Here is a 26201-nt window from a genome sequence, read left to right as displayed (position 1 = left end):
CAATTCCAGCCACGTGTTTAGTGCACAGCCCAGGAGGAAGTGTGGTTCTGTCCTTCACACCTCTCACTTTTATTTGGTCAGAGGTGCCCTGAGTCCTCTGGGTGAAGGTGGAAGCCATGGTTTGTGTGGGGGAAGACTGGACTCTGAGGAAGGCAGGATACAGCGGTGACACCACGTTCCCAGTGCGCAGGGAAGACAAGGCACGGTCTCTGCCAGCCGTAAAGCCCCCGGTCTCAATCCCCTTCCTGCCTACGGGTTTTGCGTGCATGGTGGGAAAGGGTACAGCCTCCTACTGATCCTAATTAAAACCACAGATAACCCGCTCTTCAGCAAGTAGAGAAACTGCTGTAGTGAAAAATTAAAGGATTTTGATCTGTGACTTGCGTGTATATGCAAGCAGCAGACCAAGACAACCATGCTTAATTTTGCAGTCCTAGATTAACTTCTCTGAACCTAATTGGATTAATTTTTTCTTTCTGCCTGCTTCAAAATGACTGTCCAGTCATAATACAGAAATGTTCTGAAATTGGAAAAACAAGAGAGAGAGTATTTTCTTGTTATTCTGAATTTAAAAAGTGATTATTTTCATTTCTCATATGCAAGCTTAGCAATAAACAAACGAGGAATTGCACTGAAATATGTACGAATAAAAGTAAAACTCTAGCTGATAGACTTTATTTTAGTGGTCAATTCAATTTAAAACCCTCAAGCTGGAGGTGTTATCCTCATTTTTTATTTATTGAAGAAATAAGCTTGTTGAGGCTTATCCCAGCAGTCTAGCAGCTTGGCAGGCTGTTCCTCCTGTAAAGGACTGAGATAATATTTCTAGTGGCATTACAAAAGTGAAAGTCATTTCTGTGGAACTTTCTATTCCCTTGAAAAGGTCGTTGTAGAAAGCTTTGGAGAGAAACAATTTTTTATTGTAAAATCCACTGGAGGGTCACTCTGCTTGTTGCAAGTTGTTCAGGCATGCACATGTGATTTCATGTTTTGCTTCTTAGTGCTCTTTTAAAATGAATATTCTGAAATTGAGTCATTTCAAATTGTGCACAAAACAATTTACAAGGGAATAGGAATTTTGTCCCCCCTCTTTCCAAAAGTTATGTTTTGTTTCTTAATTGACAAAACATGTATTTTTTATAAAGTGTAGTTGCAAGGTGACAGCGCTTTATGCCTCACCTCATAGAAATGTGTGCCATTGGCAGTCATGCAGTGTACAGGATGAGTATGTGAGACATAGTACATTAGAAGATTTGAGTACCCTAGTGACAAGGGATCTTGCACCAGATAGAAATGAGGCTCAGAACTTGTCATGCAGGAAATTAACCCACGAAAACTTCAGAAAGCTGCTTTATATGCTAATGTGTTTTAAGTATGCAGTGGAAGCAACTAGAAGAGCATGAAATATGAGGGGCAGTGGGAGGAGTGGCGTGGGCATTTCCAGCACCACTTATTGCATCTGAAAACCATGCTAGCTGTGGCTTTCGTTTTTATTGATAGAAGCCCCATGGGTGAGGAGAAGAGAGGGAATTATTAAAAAGATCTCTTCAAAAATTGTGACACGTGGGAAGAAACTATGATTTAATGCACAGCATCTTTCACTTGGAAGAATCTTGATGCACATTAGAAATACAATTTGTAGTAAAACTGCAATAAAGCTGAAGCAGAGGCTGAGTGGAACAGTGACAAGGAACTGAGCCTGCAACCTGATTTCCTAAAACCAAGAGCAGATGCTTAGGTGATGTGCACCAACATAGCACAACACAGCCTTGCTTCTTGCTACAGGTTACTAGATGCCACTGTGGTGCTGAAGAAGGCTGCCAAGGAAAGGAAGGAGAGAAAGATAAGAAACGGGGAAAAAAATTAATGAACAGGATTCACAGACTGGGAAATAGTGAAGTGAGGAAAGAAAAGCGATTAAGAAGGTAAAAAGTTGAAATGAGTCTCTCTCCCTTAGGTCTTTGAGAAGATGTTCATATAATTTTCTAATCATGTTTTTTTCCCCACAGCTCATTCATGGTTACATCTTCTACTTACAGCAGCAACATCAAAAATTTATCTTTAAGCACTGATTCATAGAGGCATAGAAATTAGCTGAGTAGGAAGGAGTAATTTAATCATATAACATCATCTACAGATGATTACATGCATGGGATTAATGAAGAAGATTCCCCTTTAAGAGGAAGGGAGCAATGTTTGCAAAGGTACATTGAATAAAATAGAGAATGTTGAAGAATAATTTTACAGCTGATGAACCTGGAATTTATCCAAAGTCAGATAATTAAAAAAAAAAAAATCATTCTTTTTGGCCCCAAGTGAAAAACAGATGGCAATTAGAAAGGGTGACTATATATTGCATGAGACTCTTATGAAATACTACATGACCGATAAAAAATACCACAATATTTACCGTGTCTTCTTAAGCAATAAAACAATTTAAGATAATTCTTCATAGAAATCATCTGGGTGTGTAAAGGATGAACATAAACCAGCTTGTCTCACTGATATTTGCAATGGTTAAACAACACCCAGGCACAAGGACCATCTCTGCACTTAAGCTGGAAGCTTGTATTTCCCCTCAACACTGTCATGCTCTTTACTTTTTGATAACTGGGATTCAAAACAGAGGGGTGGAAATAGAGTCCTTAGAAAAGATTCCTTTATTCTTGTAATATCTTGTCTTGAATAAACCAAATTTTTTAAAGTTGTTTTTTCTTGTTTGGTTGGGGTTTTTTGTGGTTGTTTTTGTGTGTGTGGGTTTTTTTGTTGTTTGTTTTGTTTTGTTCCTTCCTAGCACATGCAAAGGACAAAGAAATGAGAAGTGGTAACTACAGACAGCTCAGGTGCATGGCAGTGAAGTCTGAATAGTGACAGTCTTTTACATAAAGTTGGTGAGGCAGGGGCTTTGTTTTAAACGTTTTGGGAAGTTCAATCCTATCATCTATCTCCATTCAGGAAGATCAACAAAATTAATCTCATGCTGTGAACAGCTCGGTACATCATTGTGGTGAGGAACCCAGAACTTTAAAGGCCTGTGCATGAACCAAATCCAAGTGGCTCAGGACATAAGCAACTCTTAATGTGTTTTTGCTGTGTCTGTATAAGCTGTGCACTAGAGAGAGCTAGCTCACCTCAGATGAGGATGTGATCTATACGGGAAAGGTGGAGAAAAAAAGACAGACAATACCCAGAGAATAATTCCTCCATTGCCCTTGTTGACTGCTTTTCTTTCAGGAGTCTTACTGCATCACAAGTGGTTTTGAGAAGGAAAAACCCCATCAACTGCAAGGAACAGGAGAGATGTGGAAAGTTCATGGAAGTGGTGAAGACAAAGCTTGCAGAGAAGAGAGTTGTGGTTGGCACAGGCAGAAGAGCGGGAGCTGAATGAAACATGGGTAATCTGTGCAGGGACAAGTCCCTAAAAGTGAAGATACAGGTCCATAAAACAATAATATGAGGGTCACTTTTAATGTGGAAGAAAGGGAACAAAAGGATAGGATACAGAAGAAAGGCAACAAGTTTAAAAAGTAGGTAAATTAGCATTTGAAGAGCATGTCTTTTGGGGAGGGCAGCTTATTGATGGGTGCAATCTTTATGGGTGTATGAACTCACTCCAAAGCACTGGCTGCTTACACAGAGCAAAAATCCAGGATGTGGCCTGGATACTAGTAAGACAGAGTAAAATCTGACAGACTTGAACAGCCACAATCATGGGAATTCTGATCACCGCTGAGACGGGGAGAGAACAGGGACTTGCTCTAGTAGGACCACAATAAATGTAGGGATTAGACAGAGTCAGAAACCCAAAGGCAGGACAGGGAGCTGGGGTTGTAAAGCAAGACAACTTTTCAAGGGCACCATTAAAGAAAATAAGGCTTTGAGGATGCAGAATGGTTTAGAAAGGTTAAGGAAGATGGATGTAGTCTGTAGGTCTTGAATACATCACTAAGAGCTTGTTGGGAAGACCTTGTATTGCAGACCATGGTGTGAGTGGGCCCGATCAGGGTAGGTGTGAATGGGGACTTGCCATGGACAGGTCAAGAAATGTCTCCAAACCCACGGTAAAAGCAGCAAAAACTTAACATAGAAAAAAAAAAAAGAGAAGTTGTCGAACAGTGGTGTCAGACTAGCAAAAGTTTTTATTTTCATGAGAAGACCAGTAATTTCTGATCAAGCTGAATTGTTTTAAGTAGCCAACCCTTTATATTGTTTCTGACTTTGATTCTGAACATGAGGAAAACATACATCTTCATCAGTCTAGTGGCATTTATTGGAAAACATTCTCTGTGTTTAGCTAATGACTTAATTAGAAAATCAGTAGTCAGCTGGCAGTGAATGGTGAGCCTTTATTTAACAGGGAAGCACGGAAATTAGGCATCCATCTGTTTTTTCCTGTTAATTACCTCTAGATATTAAAATTGAATACAGCCTCCAACCTGATTGGTAGTTTGAGTGGTAATAGTGGAGTTCACACACTGAAAGGAAGCCATTAGTAGAAATAAAGATGATGTGGCTCCTGTATTTCACAGTTTTCGTACATGTTTCTGAAGCACTGCTACCTGCCTATGACAGCTGCTGTGGAGGTCACATTCAGCATTTCCAGCCCTTCAGCCACACTTACAGCTTTAAATGAGCATTAGTCTTGACAACAGAGTTAACTGAGCTGCTGTTTTTCCACAAGAAACATGACTGCACATGGCTTTTCAGAGCAGTGTTGAGCTTTGAGGTTTGTTGTTTGTAGGGGGCTTGGACTAGTTGGCCTCCAGAGATCCCTTCCGAACTAAATTACTCTCTGTGCCATGTGCCCTTAGGAGCAGTAGTCAGAGATGGAAGCCTCTCTCATTTTGTTGGTTTTCCCCTCTGAAACACCTTTCACCAGCACTGTCATTCCCACCCCCTCTCTCTTCATAGCAAAGACCCCTGTGCAGCCCACCCCACAGCTGAGCCACAGCCCCAGAGACAGCCCCAAAGAACCTGGCTGGGGTGCAGCTTCTGCCTCAGCTCAGTTCCTTGGGGTGGCTCAGACTCTCTGCTAGGGTAGTCTTGCACATTTACTCTTCCCTTTCTGATCATCACTGCAGCTGGGCACTCTGTGCACCCAAAGGATGCTAAAACCTACCCTCTTCTAGCCATAACTGCTTGGGTGTCCTGTCTTCCCTCACAGAGTCAACGTGTTTCAGGAAATTATGCCCACTCTTTATTCTTTAATAATAATTTCTATTGAGTTTGCTGAAAGAAAAAAAAATACTACTCTGCAGCACTTCTTATGAATACCATATTTTTATTTTAACTTCCAGGTTTGTTTATGTTTTTCTTAATAGTGTATGTACTATGGGGAGCTGCTTTGGAAGCTTTATAGATAGACAGCATCAGGACACACTTCCCTGGTTTCAAACAACAGTTCCTACCTCCAACAAGCTGCAAAGAGGAAAAACCATAATGGATGTCTGTGCTTCCCCACTAAAAGAAATTTTCAGTGGCTGAGATTAATTTTCCCCTCCATTTAGGTATTAATGTTAGCTAGTAGGGAACCTAAAGGCATCTGGAGGAGGCAGCTGCAACCGTAGCTTCAGAAGGACAGCTGGAGATAAACATCCCAAACTCAGGCAGGGAGCCCTGAAAGAAGAATCCCACTGTATGTGGGTAAGCAGCTGATGCCTTAAGAGAACCTAAGGCATCACAGCAGGTCATGCTTTTGTCGCCTTCAGACTTGGTTTATGCTCAGCTTGTGGCACTGCATCTTTCCAACCAAATGCTTTCTCTCACCAGTAAGGATGTCATTTCTCAGATCCATTTGCAGTTTATTGCTCACAGATTACTTACACTTCCTTGACTCTTGATAAGAAAGATTATTGTCATCTTGTAAATTTTCAAAACATTTTTAAGAGATGGCTTCTAGTGCTGTTATAGCACTTTTGCTGCCTCTAATGTTTGTTTTGATGGATTTGGAGCTGCCATACTGTAGTTTTCACTGTTACTGCACGTCAGGTTGACGTATGTGATATTTCCTCTATTGTGTATTGGTGTAATTCAAAAAGAATTTGTCCAGAAAAATGGACAGGGAAGAAAATTAGGGTGCAAGGGGAATAATAAATATTTAAATGGTGCTTAGGAATTGCTAATGGACAGTATCAAATTCTCAGCTTTGATTTTGCCCTTTCCCAGACTGACTTCCACAATATTTGAATCAGGACATTTTAACTTCCATAAGCACAAAAGACAGAATACAAAGGACTCTTTGTCTCTCAGGACAGAGGAATTAAGTCTGTGAAAGACTCCCAGAGCAAGAAATCCTCCCAGACCACCTGACCATAGGTTAAGTGGGCAAGATTGCCATTGCAAATTGTGAGATGACAACAAGGCATATGTGCAGAGTGCTATTTAAAATATTTTCCTGATTTTTTTTCTGATGTTCAGATATAATTTGGTTTTAGCTGATGTTTTTGAATTTCTGTATATTGCTGGTCTGCTGAGAAGATATGCAGTTGTCTAAGTTGGTGGGGGTAAGATCCATAGACCTTTGGGGTTATGCACCACAAGATCCAGGTGAAGCATGGCACAGGTGAATAATACCACCCTGGAACTGACTAAGGCACAAGGCCTGAAGAAATAGGGTTAGCGGAATTGAAAGTGTGATCACTCAGATGTGCAGTTAGTTTCACAAGTATGACTCTTGCTAGCTGCATCCTCTCAACTGCCAAACAAACTGCACGGGTGTCTGCCCAACACCTTGAATGCTAATCTGGAATATTACACAAAAAGAGCCACTTAAATAATTCCTTTGGGGTATGAAATGGGATCATTTCTAGATGCAATGAACTGAACTTTGCTTTCTGTTCTGGGAGTGTATTCCTGAAAAAAGAAATAGTTTATTCTGCCTCAGCCCCAGGTGGAAATGGTGGTAATTTTCCTCCTAAATGGCTGTTACAGCTTTTTCAGAATGCCACGGTAAAGAGGTGCTGTTTAACTGTCATGACCATGAAGTGTTTATTAATTTTTGAAGGTGTATTTATGGGGTTCAGTTTATACAGTGCATGATAATTTAGATGTATGATTCTTAAATGGAAGAAGTAAAAAAGTGAATATCGTTATTTGCTTTTGAATCATTGATTACACAAAATGTCTTAGACATGAGTACCTAATACTAATAATATTTTTGTTGTTGTTTCAGTTCTAAAAAATCTTTTCCTTTATAGAATAAATTTATTTCAAACCCTTTACCATGAATAACACTAGAGATTAAAAAAACGGCATAATGAATTACAGGCTGAAGAACAGTCAAGCAAATAGGCAAACACAAAAACACCCTTCATCAAGGGAAATGGTGGCAGAGTCAAATAATTTTGCTCATTTTTAAGGCCAGGAGTCATGTCAGTGCCATCATCTCTCAGTACTTTTAAGTATGTTCTCGACACCTGATGAGCTTTCTAAAGGCCAGCTTGAAATCCTCGTTAAAGCTCGTGTACAGCAAAGGGTTGATGAGTGAGTTGACATACCCAAGCCAGGTCAAGAAGTCTGCTACTTCTGGAGAAACAGTGCAAATGTGGAGGCCCACAAGCAGTTCCTTGATGAAAAAGGGCAACCAAGACAAAATGAAAGCACCCAGAATCAGCCCCAAAATGCGAGCAGCCTTTCGTTCTCGTGTCGTGGAGATCTGCTGCCGGTCGCCAGCCAGGTCCAAGTCATTCTCGAAAGGAGGGATCCTCACGGATGCATTGATTTTATCAAACTCTGTGGTTGGGTCAGATGTGGAGAAGTCTGAGACGCAGAACGTCTGTGTGAGCTTGCAGCTGGCAAAAGAGTTCTGGCTGTCAGTGCTCCTGTTGCTGAGGTGGCGGCTCGAACCCCGCTTTTGGTAAAGGCTCTTTGCAGCATGGTAAATTCTGTAGTACAGGATCAGGATCAAAGTCAAGGGGATGTAAAATGCTCCGAATGTGGAATAAATCGTGTAGATGACATGGTCATGCTGAATGCGACACTCACTGGGAATATTAATGCTACGGTGATTTCTCCAAAACAAGGGGGGCATTGATATGAAAATGGAGATAGTCCACACGGTCACTATCATCAGCCCAGCCCTTTTTGCCGTTCTTTTCCTGGCGTATTCGATAGCGTCTGTGATGGCCCAGTACCTGTCCAATGCAATGACACACAGATGAAGGATTGAACACGTGCAACAGGTCATGTCGACGCTAAGCCAGATCTCGCAGATGAAGTACCCCAAAGTCCATTTATCTATCATTATGTAAGTGATGCTCAAGGGCATGACGAGAACAGCAACAAGGAGATCTGTCACAGCCAGTGAACATATGAGATAATTTGCCGGCTGGTGGAGCTTCTTGGTTGTGGAGATTGCTGCAATTACAGCAGAATTCAGTAGCATAGTCAAGGTTGTGATTGTGGCCAAGGTCAGGGTAATGAGCATCTTTTCAGTTACTGTTTTTGGCTTTGCAGCCACACTGGCTTCAGTGGTGCAATTTGTGAGATTCATTTTCCCCTCCAGGATGCAAGAAGTTGGTAATGAAGAGTTCCAGGTTCAGAAGTTATCCATTTGAAAGAGATGCTCTCGGTGCAGTATTTTTGTTTTTTTTAAATAATTCCATATTCAACAGAGCAGCAAAAAGCTTCCAGGTTTCATCCTGTTCATTGTTTTCCTAGAAGATAAAAACACATCAGTTAGTCAATCTAGGATAATCCCACCTTTTGGTAAAAAGTTTTCTATTTCTAATATTATTATCTCAGATAAAATGTTGGTCTGTTTTCCCTTCTCTTCTGCCTTTTCTCTCCCCCTTTCTCTGCATTCATTGTTCATTTTTTTCTTCTCTAAAGGACAATTTGGGCCAGATTCCTGCTGATGTGAAATGGTTATTCCTTCTTTGGTTTTGGAGATTTTGCTTAAAGTCGGAGGCTGGGCTAAGGGACCTCCAGAAGTCCCTTTGCACAAACATGCCTATGATCGTTGTGATACTGATACCTTTTCCTGATAGTCCTTTTCCTGCTTGTTAAAATACACTCCAGCAGATGAAGAGCTGAAGGAATTTGCCTTTTCATTTTAATTGCTACATGAGTGGCATCAATTACTTCTATATATCACCTTTGGAAAAAAAGCAGCAGAGCAGCCTATCTCGGCAAAGGCATGCCAGCATTTCATAGCTTTCTATTCTGCTTTTTCATATCCATGTCTGTATTAATATATTGGAAACTGTACTCAAAAATTACTTAGGTTACCTTTATCATGCAGGTTTCCAACAATGTTTAAAAGCTTTATGGCAAATGCTTGGTTTTACACAGCACATCAGTGTTGGTAGGAGCTTATATAGTTTTGTCTAATTATTCCTGACATTTCACATATCCCACTGTGAGTGTCTTTAGAGGAGACAGACAAAAAGCTTCTGCCACTGCTTTGAGATTTCTATCTAATTGTGCTCCCTGTCAGGGAGTCCAGTGTGATGCAAGGTACAAACAATAGTTGGAAAAAAAGTTTAATTTTTTTTCAGAAGTTCGTATATCTTTTCCATATATCCCAAACACTAACTGAAGCCAGAGTTAACAGTCCAAGAGATGCAGCTTGGGATAACTTCTAGCACCTTGCTTACTCATTTGTAATTTATCTCGGTGTAAAGGATGTGGAAAACTGAAAGTCTAAATCCTTTTCCATCAAAATAAACAGGAAGATTGCTTCCCCTGACTTCATTTATCAAAGAGTAAAAAGTCTTCTAGGTTAGTTGTACAGGTTCCCTCAGCAAGCAGGGGAATAAGATAGTGGCTGCTGGAAATACACTTCTTCCTTTTCGAGACAAGCCTTTAAGGAAGATGGTATGAATCATATCCTGGAAATGCTGATCTTTCTCTCTTTTGACTACAAGTGGCTCCTCCACAGTTGCATTTAGAATACACGCCTGATTTTTATATGGCTAAATTTGAGAGGTAAAACCCATTCTCACTGACACCAGTGGGACTTGGATTAGGCTCTGAGTTTGCACATGCAAGCGAATGAGGAATTAAGAAATTGAATGAGGAATTATGAATTTAAATCTAGTTGGCTGCCTAGCTCTGTGTATATATGCTCTTCTTCAAAAATTGGAGTGCCATCTTCAGAATGAGCTGAATGAGGGAAAATTAAAAATAGAAACTTTAGAAAAAAGCTTCTATTTGTGGATAGGATCTAGGAAAGCAGATCCGTACTGCCATAGTCTCTAGGTTAGCAAAATGTTTTAAATTCTGCCCAAGGAACTGCAGAACCGCCTTCCCCCTAAAGCATACTCTACTCTTAAGAAACTACTTTAAACAGCTTTAAACTGTGAATAGCCTAGGAGGAAATATTAGGCCTGATTATTGAAAATTGACTGGAGAAGTCAGATGGAAATCCATCCATCAGGCTTCATGTTGTTACTACCTCTGGGGGCTCGGCCAGGGCTCACGTCCACCCTCCTGCAGTGCCTGCTCCTCACCCACTCTCTCACTGTCCATGCTTGTCCAACTGTCCTCACTCTACTTTTGTATTAGAAGACACAGCTAGAGAGTACTTTGGGCCAGGAAAGAAATAATGTTTTAAACTGGGAAGTGATTTACAAGGAGATGCCAGTGATTGACCTTGCTTATTAATACAGGGCAGGATTTAAATGCTACTTATCACTAATCTTTAAAAATGCAGGTGTGTTTGTGGCTGTAACATGAGTGTTAACAAGGAGAGTTTTACTATCTCTAGGCAATAATAGCTGGTTTCCAGCATCTCTATCACTTGCATACAATTGCTATATATAGTATTGCTATCACTATAGTAATTGATTGTGGTTTTCTAAGTGACATCTTGGAAGGGACATTAGTAACAGTTATTTAAAGTGCTCTCACTAAAAGCACTGCTGTGTTTATGTTTTGCAGCTGTATTGCTTTAGGCTGTCAGTCATTTCCTACAGAGAAAATTTTACACACACAGACTAATTTCCCACATTTGGTGCAAGAAACTCATCTGGCTTCCTCCAAATGGGAATCAATCATGTTTCATATTAGCTGATTATTGGTAATGGCTTTGAGTGCTGTTTAGGAGGAAGAAAGGGGAAAGAGTTTGATTAATTGTTCCTTAAAAGGAACTGGACCATTTTAAGCTGTAAGGTGGCAATGTCCATGTCTGCTCTTGCCAAAAAAACATCTCCCCCTTCTCAGCAGAGTACCACAGTGTAGCAGAATACTCTGAATTTCTGCTGGACAGACTGACTCCCACTCCTTGGCCACTGAACTTTGCACCACTTCATAACAAATGGAACAACATCACTTGGAGCAAACAAGTGGAACTGGCATTGCACATGTGTATGTTTAAGGCAGGTTAGTTCCTTTACATCCATGGTTTTACATTTCCTCTAAGCAATTATGGCACTGTACAGCTGCTACATCTTTGTGCCCTTGACAGCAATAAATCAGTTTGACTCTGTTAAACTCTGAATTGGTCTGAGTGCTTTTCACTTTCAATATTTCCATGATTTGAGCTGTGAAGGGCAAGAATCTATACCATGATTTGTGAGACAGTTTATGGAAAATATGACTTAGCACATTTATGATAATGGTAATATTTCAAACCATGAAAAGATGCTAAACTTTCAGTGCTCTTCCTCTTCCTTCAAAGAGGTTTTCTCTTCCAAGTTTATGTACAAAGCACTGAAATTCAGGCCTTTCACTCGCAACTTTCTAGATCATCCTGCTTTTGTAAAGTCAACAAATCTTGGACTTCATGGCTCCTTGGTAATCAAATAATAGAGCTGATTTTAACCAAGGATTATAGGTTTCCAAACACTAAGTATTGTGCTCTGTCATGCGGGTATTGCTTTGGGTTTCTGAGGATGTCAGTGCTGCAGAGGTCACGTTATGGATTTATATAGGCACTGATGCTGCTTGTAACATGTCGTATTTGGAAAAGCAGCATCCAAAAGCTGAGAAAGTGGAGATGGTCATAATCACACCAACCTGTGGCAAGATTGTCAGCAAAACAAAATCTTCTTGTCACCAGGCAGCTCCTATTCACACCCACAGCATGAGATTTAGATGCAGTTGTATTGTAGGCAAAATGAAGGTAAACTATCAGAAGGTGCATCGGGGTTGCCTTACAGAAGCATAAACTGGGGTAGGACAATAAAGGAAATCACTATTTTTGTGTGAAACCCAAAATTTTACAAAAACCTGTCTGAGGAATTCCTAGCTGCATTATGGGACCATAGATTTAGGGATGTGACCTTTTCCTACACAGACTGAATGAGGCCAGGAATGAAATTACTAGGAAATTTGCACAAATTGACCTATAAAATTGACCTTCAAGGTACAATTTACCCTGGGCACACCACTGAACCAAGCAGCATGATGGAAAGACAGGTTGGAAAGACTCAGCAGTAAGCAAGGTGTGCGGAGGCCTAGCTGTGTGTTTGCATCTGTGGGCATCTGACGAATGTTCATACATGTAGTGACCCTGACATAAATAACCAAAGCACAGTACGTTGTAATCAAGGATATAATGGCCTGCAGTCTGTCTTTGTGTAATGTAGGTTTCTAGGGATACAGGGATTTCTCTGCTCCAGCTTGGTCCTGGCCAGAGGATGGGCTGAGTGAACAGCACTGGGGACACTGCTGGGTACAACAGGAGAACATGCTGGACACGACAGGTACCAGTGCAGGTGCCTGGCACAAGTCACAGGTGAAGCCCTAAGGGATGGCTGGGTTTTGCAGGTGGAGTTACATGAGATGCAGTTGAAATTCACAGGAGAGTGGAGAGGAGCACTGGGGACTTTTCGGGAGCACAGCCTTGTAAAACCCACAGTACCTCAGTCTCTCCAACAGTAACTGCATATAAAGCTGAGCTTGCCTACATCGATTCTATCAGAAACTAGATTTCACTAGTTGTTGCAAAACTGGGACCAGTGGGGAGGAGGTAATTTGGCTAGAGTTTTCCTTTTGGGAGGAGGCTGAGATGGAGAAAGGGAGTGTCAAGTCTGGTGAAAAGAAGGATGAGAAGTGGAAGAAGAGATAACAAGGGAAAAAGCGAGTATGCATTGCTCATCCACAGCCAAATCAGGGCAAAAACCCAACTTGTTCAGACCAGAGCACATGAGTCAAACCTGACACCATTGTTGGGAGGCTGGGAGGACTGGGTTATTCCCAACCAGCATGGGACCCAGGGGACAGAGGGATGCAGCACGCTGGTGCTGCTGTGTCAATGCCTACACCAGGCCTGATGGCTTTGGAAGCCATCACCTCCTCAGGGCAATGAGGTGAGTCCAGGTCCTCTTGTCCTGTTCCAAGAGCAAAACCAAGTGTTGGTGCAGGCCAGTTGTGGGTGTGTGCAGGAAACCTCACAGCTCTGCTTATTTTCCAATGAAAACGAATTTCTGTCTAAGAGGTTGCTAAAATGGCAAGCTGAGAAGCGGTGCTATGTCACTGCTATCACAGTTGTCACTGTATATTGTGATGTTAATCTCTGTCTCTTTCACTGAATGCCAGGGTGACCACGTTTTAACTCCCTCAGCATTAGAAAGGGGATCTCCGCTTGTGTATCAGGAAGACTTCACCTTCCTTCCCAGTGAACCTTGCCAGCCTGGAGGATTTCCTTCCCAAGTTAGAAGCCTGGGAGAAAACTGATTGGAGAGGGGAGGTGCTGCCTCTCAAAAAGCCCTGGTGCCATCTGATCTGGAGTCAATGAGAGACCACAAGCCAGCAGTTTTGCAGGTTTTTTTTTAAATAAATCCCTCCAGCATTACACTATAGAGGTAAGCTTTTCTGGTGCAGATCTCGGCACATGCAAATGAGAAACAATAATTAGTGATGATCTTCAAACCATGCTCCCTCCCACAAGCAGTGGTATAATTATCATTCACAGATGATTACTCATTTTTATCTACTTTCAATATGAAAGTTAGTAAATCTTAGGCAGTGAAAGCTTGCAAGATGCTGCTGAGCTGCAATCTGATACAAACTAGGACTTAATGCACATTTAATCCTGGTTTTTGCAGACATAAATAAAATTCTCTGGGGGAGTTAAAACACAGATTTCTCATAAAAAACTAGAGTCGCACCCTACTCTAGTTGCATTATTTTGTAATAAATAATACTCTAAATTTATAGTAATTTGCTCTAAAGAACCTATCAAATGAAAAATAACTTTAAAACTCATCTTCACATCCCTTTAGACCCTTAGCACCGTACATGTAAAGAGTCTATTTTGTTTTACACTACACAAAATACCTATGTAAACTTCAGCTCATTCCTGGTAGCTCCTTTCACTTTACCCTTTTCGTGCTCTACCTTATATCCTGAGATGTTTAATGGATGGACACCAGAGGCTCTAATTTCCCATACCATGGAGCCAAGCAACATGGGTAGCTGGATCTTGCAAAATATTTTGGGGTAGAGTTTATAGTAATCAGCTGTGCAACCCGACACTGTCAAAACATGTAAGTGCTGCCTTTCCCACCAAGTTGTGGCAGAAAGACGTTCTCCCTGTACCTGTTCTTCCTCCAGAGATGATTTATGGAGATAGAAACCTCCTTTCACGATGAATCTATGCCTGACAGAACAGAAAATAAAAAGATGTTTTGAATTGTCTCCAGTTGTTTTGCAGACTACATTTGTGTAAGTGCTGAAATGAGTTAGCTTGGGTACAGAAATATCATGTTATATTAGCATGGAGTGCTGAACGGGTTAATTCACCCAGCCAAGAAACTGTAAATTCTCAGTCATGGAGTTCCTGATTCCCACAGCTAGACAGCCTTGTTACTGAGCTAATCTGATCAAAGTTAGCTGAAGTGCTCTCCCCTCGTATGTGCATGACATCTATATTAACAAAGGCAGCAAGCTTGTTTGATTGCCCCAGAGCAGCATTTAACTGCTCCAGAGCTGTGCTTGTCAGCTGATCTTATCTCAGTGCAAAGGTGCTCTTGATATCCCTGGTGATATCTTAATTTAGTAGATAGCCAGACCCGGAAGACATGTAACCTACACACTTAACCTCTCATCTGAGAAGAAAAATAAAATCTGTATCTGTTACTGAGCCTTGCAACCTTCATGCTTAGCAGTCAACTCTCACAGAGACATTATTCTCTGATTAATTTTTTTAGAAAACTTGTGGTTAATACTGTCTTTCTTGAACTTCATGTTTTTCACTAAAGAAGACTTTTCCTCTGTGTTTTAGGTTCTACCTCGCTTTGTACATGCATCTTTACAAGATGTTCTGTTACCGAAATTCCCTCTCCTCCTTTTTAAGTAAATTTTTAAAGCTTTTAATTTTTTTTTTTGGCCTATTTTGTTTTATAAAGTTGACCATGGCACTGATCCCTGTTATGGATGTTTTCATGCTTCAGCAAAACATAAAACTTCAAAGACCTGGTGACAGACCCAAATCACTTGCTTTGGAACAGGCAGTTATCCCAAGGGAAGACATTTACCCCGGGTTTTGTGCTGCTGCCAGTACCCACTGCTGCTTTTGGCTTGGCTGTTTTGCTCTCTGCTTCCCTTCTGTTCTACTGAATGGTTCAGCAAGGCACACACACAAGCAGAAAAGAAAAAGAGCGTCAACACTGAGTATTGGTGAGTACTGTGGCCCTTCATAATCCCTCCTCCTACTGCTCAACCTCCCATTCAGACTATTTATTCATTGACTGTATGACTAAGACCTGCAATCAGATGAAATACAGGTGGGAGGGCAGCTTGGATAATGAGATACCCTATCAGACATGGGCAGCTAAACTGTGCGAGATCAGAGATCGCACCCTGTAATTTGTAGCAGGAGAGGACAGAGGAGTGTGCCATTACCAGCACTTACAGCCCTCCTCAGAAGAACAACGTTTGGGATGGTGCTTCACTGATGAGTGGCCCAGGGACAGATGAAGCTGGTTAGTAAGGTTTAACTGTAAAGTGAAGGCACACAATGTATGAATGTTCCTGAGCGGGTGAGTCCATCCCCCAAACCTGCAATTCTTCCTGCAGCCACAACTCAGTCTGCCAGGCAGCAACCAAGATGAAGATCCATCCATAACAAATCCCAGGAACATTTTGCCAAAGCAAGGTAAACTACAGTCACATTCACCTTAAAAAACCCCAAACAAAACGACAGTAATTCCAACTGTAGAGACCATGCTGTCACGGCACTGAAGACTGGTGCTGAAGTGATCCCCCATTTCTAAGCTGGGAATAGCAGAGACAGCATCTTGGTGTTTGAGGGAAATACAGAATCACATAAAAAGGTGCGGGAGGACTCAGAAAGAGAGGAGTTCACTCTATTTCTCCTGAAAAAAATCTTGCTTGAAAAATTGGAACCAGGGACAAAATATTTCAGTGTCCCCTTGGTCACTAACAGTGTAATCCCTTTAAGTAAGAAATCTTTGTTTCCCCTTTTGAATAGGCTTATGAAAAGAAAATCCAATATTCAGAACACATTTTGATTAATGTTTACAATTAAAAAAAAAAAAAAAAATTCTTGACTTCCCCAGGTTGCAATTATGTGGAGAATGGAAGAACTATCCATAGACCTCCAGGAATGATAACTTTTAAAATAGTAGGAGCTATTAGGAGAATTTTAAGTTTAGTATCCTTTGAACTAATAATGTTCTGCTTGTTTTGTAACTAGAAACAAAACTGCTTTGTTTTGAGTCTCCCCTCATGGTCTTTTGGAACAGAAACCATGCAGAGCTTGTGAAGTTGTTGTAAACCAAGACTATTTTGCTGGAGCGATATTCCATGTGGGAAAACTATTTTTTAAAAAGGATCCTTCATTAGAAAGAAATACGTTTCATTTGCAAACTATTAAAGAACTTCACTGGAACATCTTAAAAATTCCTCTGAAGAACAAGAGGACTACGTCCAATATAACTAGAAAGAGTTGCTGTGGTAACAGTTGGGTTTTCTTACCTGCTGACAATCTTTATTTTTACTTCTTTGAGTTGAAGATCCCAACATAGTCTGCAAGTCTAATACTTCACATACTGTACACAGCCTGGTGGGAGGCACAGTCCAATTCCTCATTTACTAACACCTCCAGAGAGGGAAATGCAGTTTGTGAATGGGAGACCATGTAAAGACAATGGGATTGACTTGTTCTGCAGCTCCTGCTGCCCAAATGCTGAGCTGGTTCTAGAAGTTCAGCAGCACTGTAAGGTGCCCATGAACGGGGTTTATTATCTCTAGGCACACGCCTGAAATCCTATTTAATCTTCATTGTTTAATGGCTTAAAGCCTACCTCTAAAAAGGTAGAGGCCTTGTCAAGCCCCTAAAGGGGGGGAATGATGCCTTAGGTTTTAACTTTTGTATTTTTTAAATCCTGTACTGCCTAGTGTGTAACTCTGAAGTTTCTTGTAGCCTGTTAACTTCTGCTCTCTCATGCTAGGTAGACATAACAAAGCCTCTCCAGGCTTTGTCTTCAAGGACACCCAGACTGTCCTAGGCCCAAAAAGTATAAACCAAAAGCCTTTGAGAGGGGGGCAAGCAGAGGGGAATTACATCATTAAACTGAAGCTTTAATTGGAGAATTAGCCCTGAGATGCAAATGAACCAAACCTACAAAAGTGTGAAGAACTCGTGACCTGTTGTCCGTCTTGGGGTCCATCTTGGCAGCAGCCTCTGGCTCCCCAGGGTGTACCTTTGAAGGCCCTTCAAATAAATACCTACCTTTATTCCCTTACTCCTGTCTAGTCTCTGCTTTTAGGTGGCCTCTCAAGGCATCACCTAAATATGATTCTAAGAGTACAACTTTGTAAGGAAGACTTGTTCCCTATGGTGAACAGCTACTACCCAGACACCTTTCCTGTGTCACCTGCGGCTTTAAAGACTTGTGCTGTAATGAGTTGGGCCCTCAATCTTCTTTTTCCTAACTGAAGAGCCTGAGCACTCATTCCTCATATTGATGAACTGTACTGTTGTTCCTCATACAGAGGAAAAAGCCTCTGTACTTTATACAGGGGTTACATTATTAAAGACGCTTAGGTCACTTAAGTCCCTGAAACCCTGGTCTGTAAAATCCCTAACTCTCATATAAAGATAGTGAAACATTAGCTCCCTGGTGCATAAATCCTTTCTGAACATGGGTATTAGGCTCCTAAATTAATTAGCTGCTTTAGGGTTTCTTTCTGAGGAGTGTTCTCAGGCTTGGAGCCCTGCCACGTAGCACAGTATGAGTGGCAGAGACAGGAAGCTACTGGCAGGAACTGAGTATGCTATGGTCCATTGTAGTTCTGATGCTTTGCACTTAAGTCACTACAGAAAGGGAAGCATCTGCTTTTTAAGGTCTCCCAAATGCATTGAGAGAAAAACTTTAAGAAAAATCTGTACTGAATTCTCACCTGCAAATGCATTTTCCATCTCAATTTCTCATCTTGCTGCTTAGAGACATGTCAAAGACACACAAATATTTACTGATGAATATAGTTTATTCAGCTCTGGGGAAATGGTGCTATTTGCATTTATATGGAGACTATCACTTTATACAAGCTAAATGTCACTGTACAAGCATTGTTTTTCTAGTCAATATTTGTTTCTTGCTGCTATTCTGTGTCAGGAGACTGATGTCAATGGAGTTTATTTAATCTCCACATGACTTGGTTCTGTACACAACTGCTCTACAATTCATAAAGGCCTCAAAAGAACAAATCCAACAGACTAAAACTTAGTAATTCTTGAAGCTTGATCTGAGATCCTTTGAAATCAATGGAAATGTTTCCACTGTGAGCAAAAAGACTTCAGATTAAGCCTTAGTGAATATATACCCTATTTCTTGCTGATAAAATAAAGTAGATGATTCACACAATGGCTCTAGACTTGCTTTGAAAGGAAGATTTTGTGTGACTGAACAAATAGTTTTATTGTAGCAGAAGGTGCTGTGGCTCCCTAATCATGTAGAAAAATGTCTCATGTTGGTGAGAAGCACTGGGCTGATGGCATGAGCCTGCTGCCTGGGACCGCGAGCGTGGGATTTCCATCTGGGCAGTGTGCTTGCTGCAAGCACAGGAGAAATGAATTACTGACGTGTTGTACAGCAACCTAAAGGTCAAGGACAGAGTCCTTTTTAGTATGAGAAAACACTTCTTGTACAAGCTGTAGGTGCAAATCCTGCTGAGGCAGAGGCATTCAGATACTGGACTGGCTGAGCTCTGACTCCATGGTGGCCTGATGCACTCTCAGTTTGCCAGTTGGAAGAGGGTCCAAACTTGCTGCAGTACATTTATGGCAGTAGGAGTTTGTATTTGAACTGAACTCATGTTACCATTGCATTCTTAAGGCAAATGCTCCAGGGGTTGGGTCCTGAGTCGCGATTTTAACAAAAATTCCCAGCTAAATGTGGTCAATAGCACCTGAAAAATGCCATGAAAAAGAGTTTGTGCTTTTATTTCCAGAAATTTGTTGTTGGTAATAGAAGCCATGAGCTGAGCTGACAGCAAATACAAACAATTTTTTTTGGTTACCCAAATAAAATAGCCACTGTTGTGATACTGCAGTTACATTATTCAGGGCCTTAGCAATACCTACGTCTAGCTCTAGCTTTCATATGAAGATGTAATTTTTCCTTGAAACCCTTACAATACACACAACCAGGCTAAAATGTTCACTTTTTCCACTGCCTGGAATAACTAACCCACGTGTCTGCTTTTGGAGACTTTTAGTTTGACTAAACTCACATAACTGGCAGTGTAATTACTTGTCTGGAGCATCATGTAAATACAAAATAAGCAAAAAAACATTATGAAAACAATTCAATGTCAGCTATGTCAGACGTGATTATATGAATTAGTGATAATTTGCTGTCAAAAACCATTAAGCACAATAAAATTAACCCACAGATACAACACACATATAGAGTAATTACAAAATTTCAGTCACTACTAAGACTGAGTTGTCCTTTAGCAGGTGCAATAAAATATGATGAATCAAGCTCTGTTGAAAGTAGTATACATTAAAATAGTAGGCATTGGTGTGTGTGATGCAGAAAGAAAAAGGGTTTTTTTGTAGCCCCTGTTTTTCAGCCACAAACTGCATATACCAAATTTATACTTTCCCCTTAGGTAGTAAATTGATTATACTGAATACAGAAGACATTCTTTGATGACTAGCATGTCACAGCCTTTTTAACCAGAAAAATGCTTATGTGACCATTTTTCCTGCCCTTGGTTGGATTTTGCTGCAGCAGTTAATACTCGTAACAATTAAGAGATATTAACATCATGCTAACAAGGAAAGGGTCATGGGAAAAAAGAATTAACCAGAATTCCCCCACAGGGCTCCCCCAGGTGCTTCTCTCAGTGGTAGAAGACTGATTTTAAGGGCGTAATACATTTCACACCTACTGTGTGCATTTCAAATACATTTTTCTCACTAAGAACAATATTAATTTGTGGATTAAACCAAAGTACTTTAATCAGCAGCACAAGCAAAGCCTTGATTTACTGTGCCTCGGAAATGAAGAGGAAGATGAGGGGATAGAAGATGTTTGTCTCTTGCTTTACCAGAGATCTGCTTCAGGCAGCTTGGGTAGTTACAGGCTTGGGTAGAACTTATTGTGGGATCAAAGGTGAATATAGCAAAGTGTTTTAAAATTCATCAGTTCTATAAAATTAAACCAGCATACATTCTCTAAGTCATACAGGAACTAAAAATGTGTGCATTGTGTATGTTTTGTACATACACAATTACTGTGAAATTGTACAACCAGTATGTTATTCCTTAAATACTAAATGGAAGTCTATGAACCTGAAGACCCTCATGAGTTTGAGAATTTGAATTCTAATCATGAATGCCACAGCTGTGCTGACTCATCTGCCCTCTGGTAACAAAAGGAAAGGAGCTGACATTGCAAGACCTCTGTTCACCCCAGAAAGGGCTGGAACAACACTTACATGGCACTTGAGGCTTCCTCATCCCACGTGGGAAGAGTCGCTGTCTCACTTCCTAGATTCTGTCAGCTTTGCAGCTGATACCCAGCCCAGCACTACATGCAGTGAGAGAAGCTGGGCAGCATCCACACAGACAACACTAATCCTTTTTGAACAGGCTGCCAGGCCCACCACCCCTCCTGCTTTGTTAAACGTGGCCACTGCTCACGAGGCAACACTGTTCTCTGTCTCTAAAGCAAACATATACTAACCTGTGTGACATTAACTGGACAGACTTAGATTCTGAACAGGATGTTCCTGAAGACCCTGCCAGACTGAAAAAAATTTCCTCTCAAAACTTGTGCAAGGTACATATTCTTCCTTCACATAGTGGAGTCTCTAGGACATTGTACCAATGAAACAGAGCAGACTTTGGGTTAAGAAAAAGAGCTGTTGTAATTCTGTGTCACCGCTATCTGGGTTTATTTCTGGGCTTATATGGCATCCTGTGGGCTGGGGGACACCAGTGAGTCACTGCTCTCTGGCTAACTATTATTACAGGGCATAGGCAGCAGGATAGGCTGCTGGGGTAGTGCATCCTATTCCTCACAAACCACAAAAGAGACAGAACTCTGGCTAAAATCCTGGTGAGATGCACCAACCTTCTGTGCAACCTGAGCAACCCCAAAGCTCATGCCCCAGAATAGGTTAATCTAGGGGTAGGCAAAGGCTGGGTCTTCCCTCCTGAGAGCCCACTCTTTGTGGGGATGACCAGGCCACAGGTCCCTTGTGGGTCTCCCAACAGTGGTGAGGGCTCTGATTCACTTGGGACCATAATGGAAAATGAGAAGCAGCCAAATGCTCTGGAAGCATTGCACTGCCTGTTGATGCAGAGGTGCTGGTGACACAGAGGCTCTTCAGCTGGCACAGCATTTCTCAGAGCACCCGATGGTTGCAAAAGGGAGGCTGAAACCTGGACATCTGCAGACTGTTACAGCAAATTAAATATGATGAAACATAGTAGACAGTTTTATATGCTCTATTAACTGTATTAGACCTCCATATTGGAATAATTTATTGCTGGATTCTACACAGCACAGATGAAGTTCCAAACATCCTCTGATTTTGGTACTTTGCAGAGGCCTTAGTGTCAAAGATATATCCAGTAAGGGCCAGTAGGAGCTGGAAGTTTATTCTGGAGGCTGTCCCAACAATGTCAAAGGAGCAGCTGTAGCCCTTACTACTAGTTGTCTTTTGTCATGCTGACACAGTTGGCACACTTGGTAGGAAATGCCATTCCAAAAGAGTGTTGAAGTTCTGTGGAGACTGTCCAGCAAGTTGTGTTCCTCTCAATGACCATGTGTGAAGTACTCCATTGTTTCAAACCTGTTTGACTTGCTTCTCACCCAGCGATCTGCTGGAGCAGCACTGATTGTAGAGAAGATGACCTCCTGCATACTCATGCTGGTGGAGTCGCTGTCTGCTTCATCTGTTGCTGAAGGGCGGCAAACACTGCAGGGCTGAGTGCCTGCAGGAGGAAAGCGAGGCAATTCAGAAGTTATTTGTTGGTGTCCCGCTGTAGTGGTCGCAAACAGGAATGCTTGTGCTGCTCCTCAGGCTCCTCTGCACAGAGAAGGTGCAGGCACTCACCTTTAATGGGTGATTACTCTTGGATGAGTTTGCTAATGGCTCCAGTTATGTCACTCATGAAACCCATCTTCATGATTTCTGAAAGACCCCATTAACACTGCATTAGAATCCTGATGGCTTTCATTCACTGAATTATTTAATTACTTAAATTTTTTAAACATATCAGAATACCTTCTAAGTCAAATGTGACCTCCTGGTCTTCTTTGAGTGGGGCTGACCTTGAGCATGCTTCAGGGGGCTGTTGCAGCCTTGCTTCTGTCTTCACACATGCTCTCACTACAGCACTCAGCCTTGTACCTTCACAAAAAGGTGTTTTTGAGGGAAGAAGCATGTTAAGTGGTTTTCTTTTTTGTGATTTACCCAAGTGCCTGTTTGCTCCCACATGCTGTGAGTGGATAATAGCAGTTCTCAATCAAAGTTAAAATTACTAACATTCTTGTCTGTGGAAAATTTAGTGCGGGAAAGAAAAAAAGGTTAATGATACTGCTATACTACCAGTCTTACTATGGTTTGTCTTATCTTCATCCCTGCATCTTTGTGAGCATTATTATATTAACAGGGTATTCCAGTTGATTTCTCTGCTGAAACCAATGTAAGGCAACTGTATCTGATATTTTGCTAAGATGGTGAAACTAGTATAAAAAAAAGCCACGTAAACAGAAACAGAAAAACAATGTTTTTTTCAGACACTATGTACATCATCCAGTGAACACTCACAACTCAACAGTGTGCTGACAGACCAGTGATTAGCACAGAGAATTACTCCATCCTCCTCTTGAATATATGCTTACAGCAGTAAATTTTGCCTATGTATTTCCTCATAGCTGGAAGCTGTTGAAATTATTTGGCACAGGATGTTGGAGTAGCTTGGAAAAAAAATAGCAACAACAGCAGCCACTCTCACTTCAAGTTATTGACACTTCACTGTCCATCTGCATTTCCATCATACAGAGGCAATGTACCATTATTTCTCTTTTTCTAATTGTGTTCACCCGAGGTTCTTCTGTGGCACAAGTTATGACTACCTTTTAATTGTAGTCTTCTACAACCTTTTGCCAGTGTAAAAGGGCAAAGAGTTGATCTTTTCGCTTATATATTCTCAGTCTTCTACTGAACACATTTAATTTATAGGAACTGGAAAATGGGACAGCATTAGGGTTTCATATATCCATGCACAAAAGTCACTTTTAGTTGAGATAGATGAACTCTGATGGATTACATAGTGTCAAATTATATGCTTCAAATTACATGGTGTCATGATGGAGTGGTTTGACCGAGTCATACTAGGCTCCTTATCTGAAAAGGTATCTGAAACCACTCTTGGGTACTTAATCAAAACCAGTCTGGTTTGTAGGGGTCATCTGCATGCATGGACCACTGCCTAAATCACTGTCTGTATGGTGAGAGTATCTCGAATGACTGTTTGCTAGGTAGTCTGGGATCAAGCCACCCTCTTGCGTGCCTGGTCTCTGACACACTGAAGGCTCCAGCAGATGGATGAAGTTATCTTTCGGATGCCTCATGCCCAGCCAGAGCCACACTGAATACTGCATGTTCCCTGTGGTGCTTTAGAGAATAATTAGAAAATTTCAAAATTTACCCTTAAGATAGAGTTGTGTTCAAAGACTGTCCTCCCCTGCATCTTGGATGTCTTCAGTGTGCCCTTGTGTACTCTCCCCTCTGCTACATGGAAGCTTTCCTGTCATGTTGGCTCCGGTTCTGAGATGCAGATGTGCTCCTGATACCAGTCCATGACCTTCTTTCACAAGTCTAACACAAAACTCTTGGCAGATAGTGGAAAGACTTCAATTTTCACACTAATTTTGGAATAATCACTCCCAAATCTCCCAGTCTCATTTTTCCCAAGACTCTGTGTTTGCTGGAGTCTTTCTGCAATACAAACCTAAATTCAGAACGCCTTCAGCACAAACCTAACATGAAATGTGACAGTACTTCCAGAGGCAGTTGCTGGATCTGTTGCCATGCTGAAGATGAGACACGTATTTAGTTCCTTGCGAATCACCCTCCACGATTTCCTGCATAGAACCAGCACAGATGAAGGCTCAGGGGCAAGTAGGCAAGGTCCTACCCTAAGCCCTGGGTCTTTCCCAGAGACCTTGCAGTTCTGGGTGTGTTTGCCTTAGGAGGCAAAAAGGGAGCTGACTTAATGCATGTGATCAGGCACCCCCCCAAGACACTTTCTGCCTTAATTATATTTACATAGGAGTAACAACAAATAGAAGGAAAACTGTTCTTATCAGCACAGCTTGACATTCCCAGTGCATTAGCACATGAAATAATCTGATGACAGAGTAAACAAGACATAAATTACTTTTAAAAAGTTTTTGCAACAAATTCTAAGATGTTTCCATCTCAAAGGTGACCTGTAATTGTTAATGGTTTGCAAAAACAACCCCATCAATGAAAATGAGGGTTTCAGTAGAATCATTATAAATGTTTCAAATAATCAAGTTAAAGTATTCAGCACAACTGGATTCAAATATGCCTTTTCATTTTCATCTAAGTCCCTATGACAACTGGACTGCCTCCATACTACAGCAGCCAGGTGCAAACATCTCTGCAGGAGCCCTCTGCTTTTCCAGAGGCAGAACCACTTCCCTGCTGAACCCAAAGGTTTCTGAGAGCCCTTAAAGAACACCCAACTTTGTAACCCTTCTGGAGGCCCCATGGGCTGAAGCTGGATGTTGTCCAGCTGTGGCAGTCATAGAATCACAGAATGGTTTAGCTGGAAAAGCCCTTTAAGCTCATCCATTTCAACTATCAACCCAGAACTGCCAAGTCCAACACTCAACCATGTCCCTAAGTGCCACATCTACATGGCTTTCAAGCACTTCAAGGGACAGCAATTCCACAATTTCCCTGGGCAGCCTATTCTAATGCTTGACAACCCTTTCAGGGAAGAAACTGTACCCAGTATCCAATCTAAACCTCCCTTGATGAAATGGGAGGCATTTACCTCTTGTTCTCTCGCTTATTACTTGGGAGAAAAGACCAACATTCCCCTCCTTTCAGGCAATTGTAGAGAGTGATAAGGTCTCCCCTGAGCCTCCTTTTCTCCAGGCTAAACACCCCCAGCTCCCTCAAGTGCTCTTCATGAGACCCTTTTGCTCCAGACCCTTCACTGGTTTCATCATGCCCTCACTACTCTTTGTGTCACAACAGTGATTTAATTTTGTCCCACCACCTCCCAAGATGTCACTTGGGCAAGGAGCTGGAAATCTGCCCTGCAAATCTGAACAGCAAATCCATGTAGGCAGAAAGGGGCCATATCAGGGTACAGCACTCCGTGAAAACAGCTACGGTGGCCAGGTGGGCTGACAGCAGCTCACACCAGTCCCACTGTGTTCTGGATTAAGACTTCAACATCTTGATGGGATATTATGTATTTTTTATTGCCAGCTTCATCTTCTATACCACCAAAGCCGGTATTTAATTTAGAACAGCTTTATTCAGAGATGTTTAACCACAGAGTATCTCAATCTGGAGGTGTGGGAAAAGAGATCATTTAAAATTTCTTTAATTTTTTTTCTGGTTATTTTCAGCAGTCCTCTATTCAAAATAACTTGGAGCTATGCATAAAGGCTGATTATAAAACCTATCTAGGGGATTGAGTCACACAGCTGTGCATTTAAATCTCCTTAAGCATGTTTCAACAGTCTCAAACACATGATGCTAAATTGGAGATGCGATTTTTG

The 26201-nt window shown here is 41.4% G+C and overlaps 1 protein-coding gene across 4 annotated transcripts in view; it reads right to left on the bottom strand.

The window, feature by feature from the left end:
• Window positions 1-659: 659 nt before the first annotated feature.
• The window catches only part of HTR1E (5-hydroxytryptamine receptor 1E), a 38963-nt gene continuing 13421 nt past the window's right edge, over window positions 660-26201 (bottom strand). For 2 of the 4 annotated variants that reach the window (XM_048298774.1, XM_048298773.1), the window contains 4 exons: window positions 22657-22782; window positions 22486-22563; window positions 21498-22363; window positions 660-8654 (listed from right to left, as the gene is read on the bottom strand). In XM_048298774.1, coding sequence (XP_048154731.1) covers window positions 7397-8491 — 1095 coding nt within the window. In that variant the 5' untranslated portion in view covers window positions 8492-8654; window positions 21498-22363; window positions 22486-22563; window positions 22657-22782 and the 3' untranslated portion in view covers window positions 660-7396. The remainder of the gene's footprint in view (window positions 8655-21497; window positions 22364-22485; window positions 22564-22656; window positions 22783-26201) is intronic. The other 2 variants (XM_048298776.1, XM_048298775.1) reach the window with 1 other exon arrangement.

This window comes from Corvus hawaiiensis, chromosome 3 (assembly GCF_020740725.1).
Source record: "Corvus hawaiiensis isolate bCorHaw1 chromosome 3, bCorHaw1.pri.cur, whole genome shotgun sequence".
NCBI classification, from domain to species: domain Eukaryota; kingdom Metazoa; phylum Chordata; class Aves; order Passeriformes; family Corvidae; genus Corvus; species Corvus hawaiiensis.
This window is presented reverse-complemented; position numbering and strand designations above follow the sequence as displayed.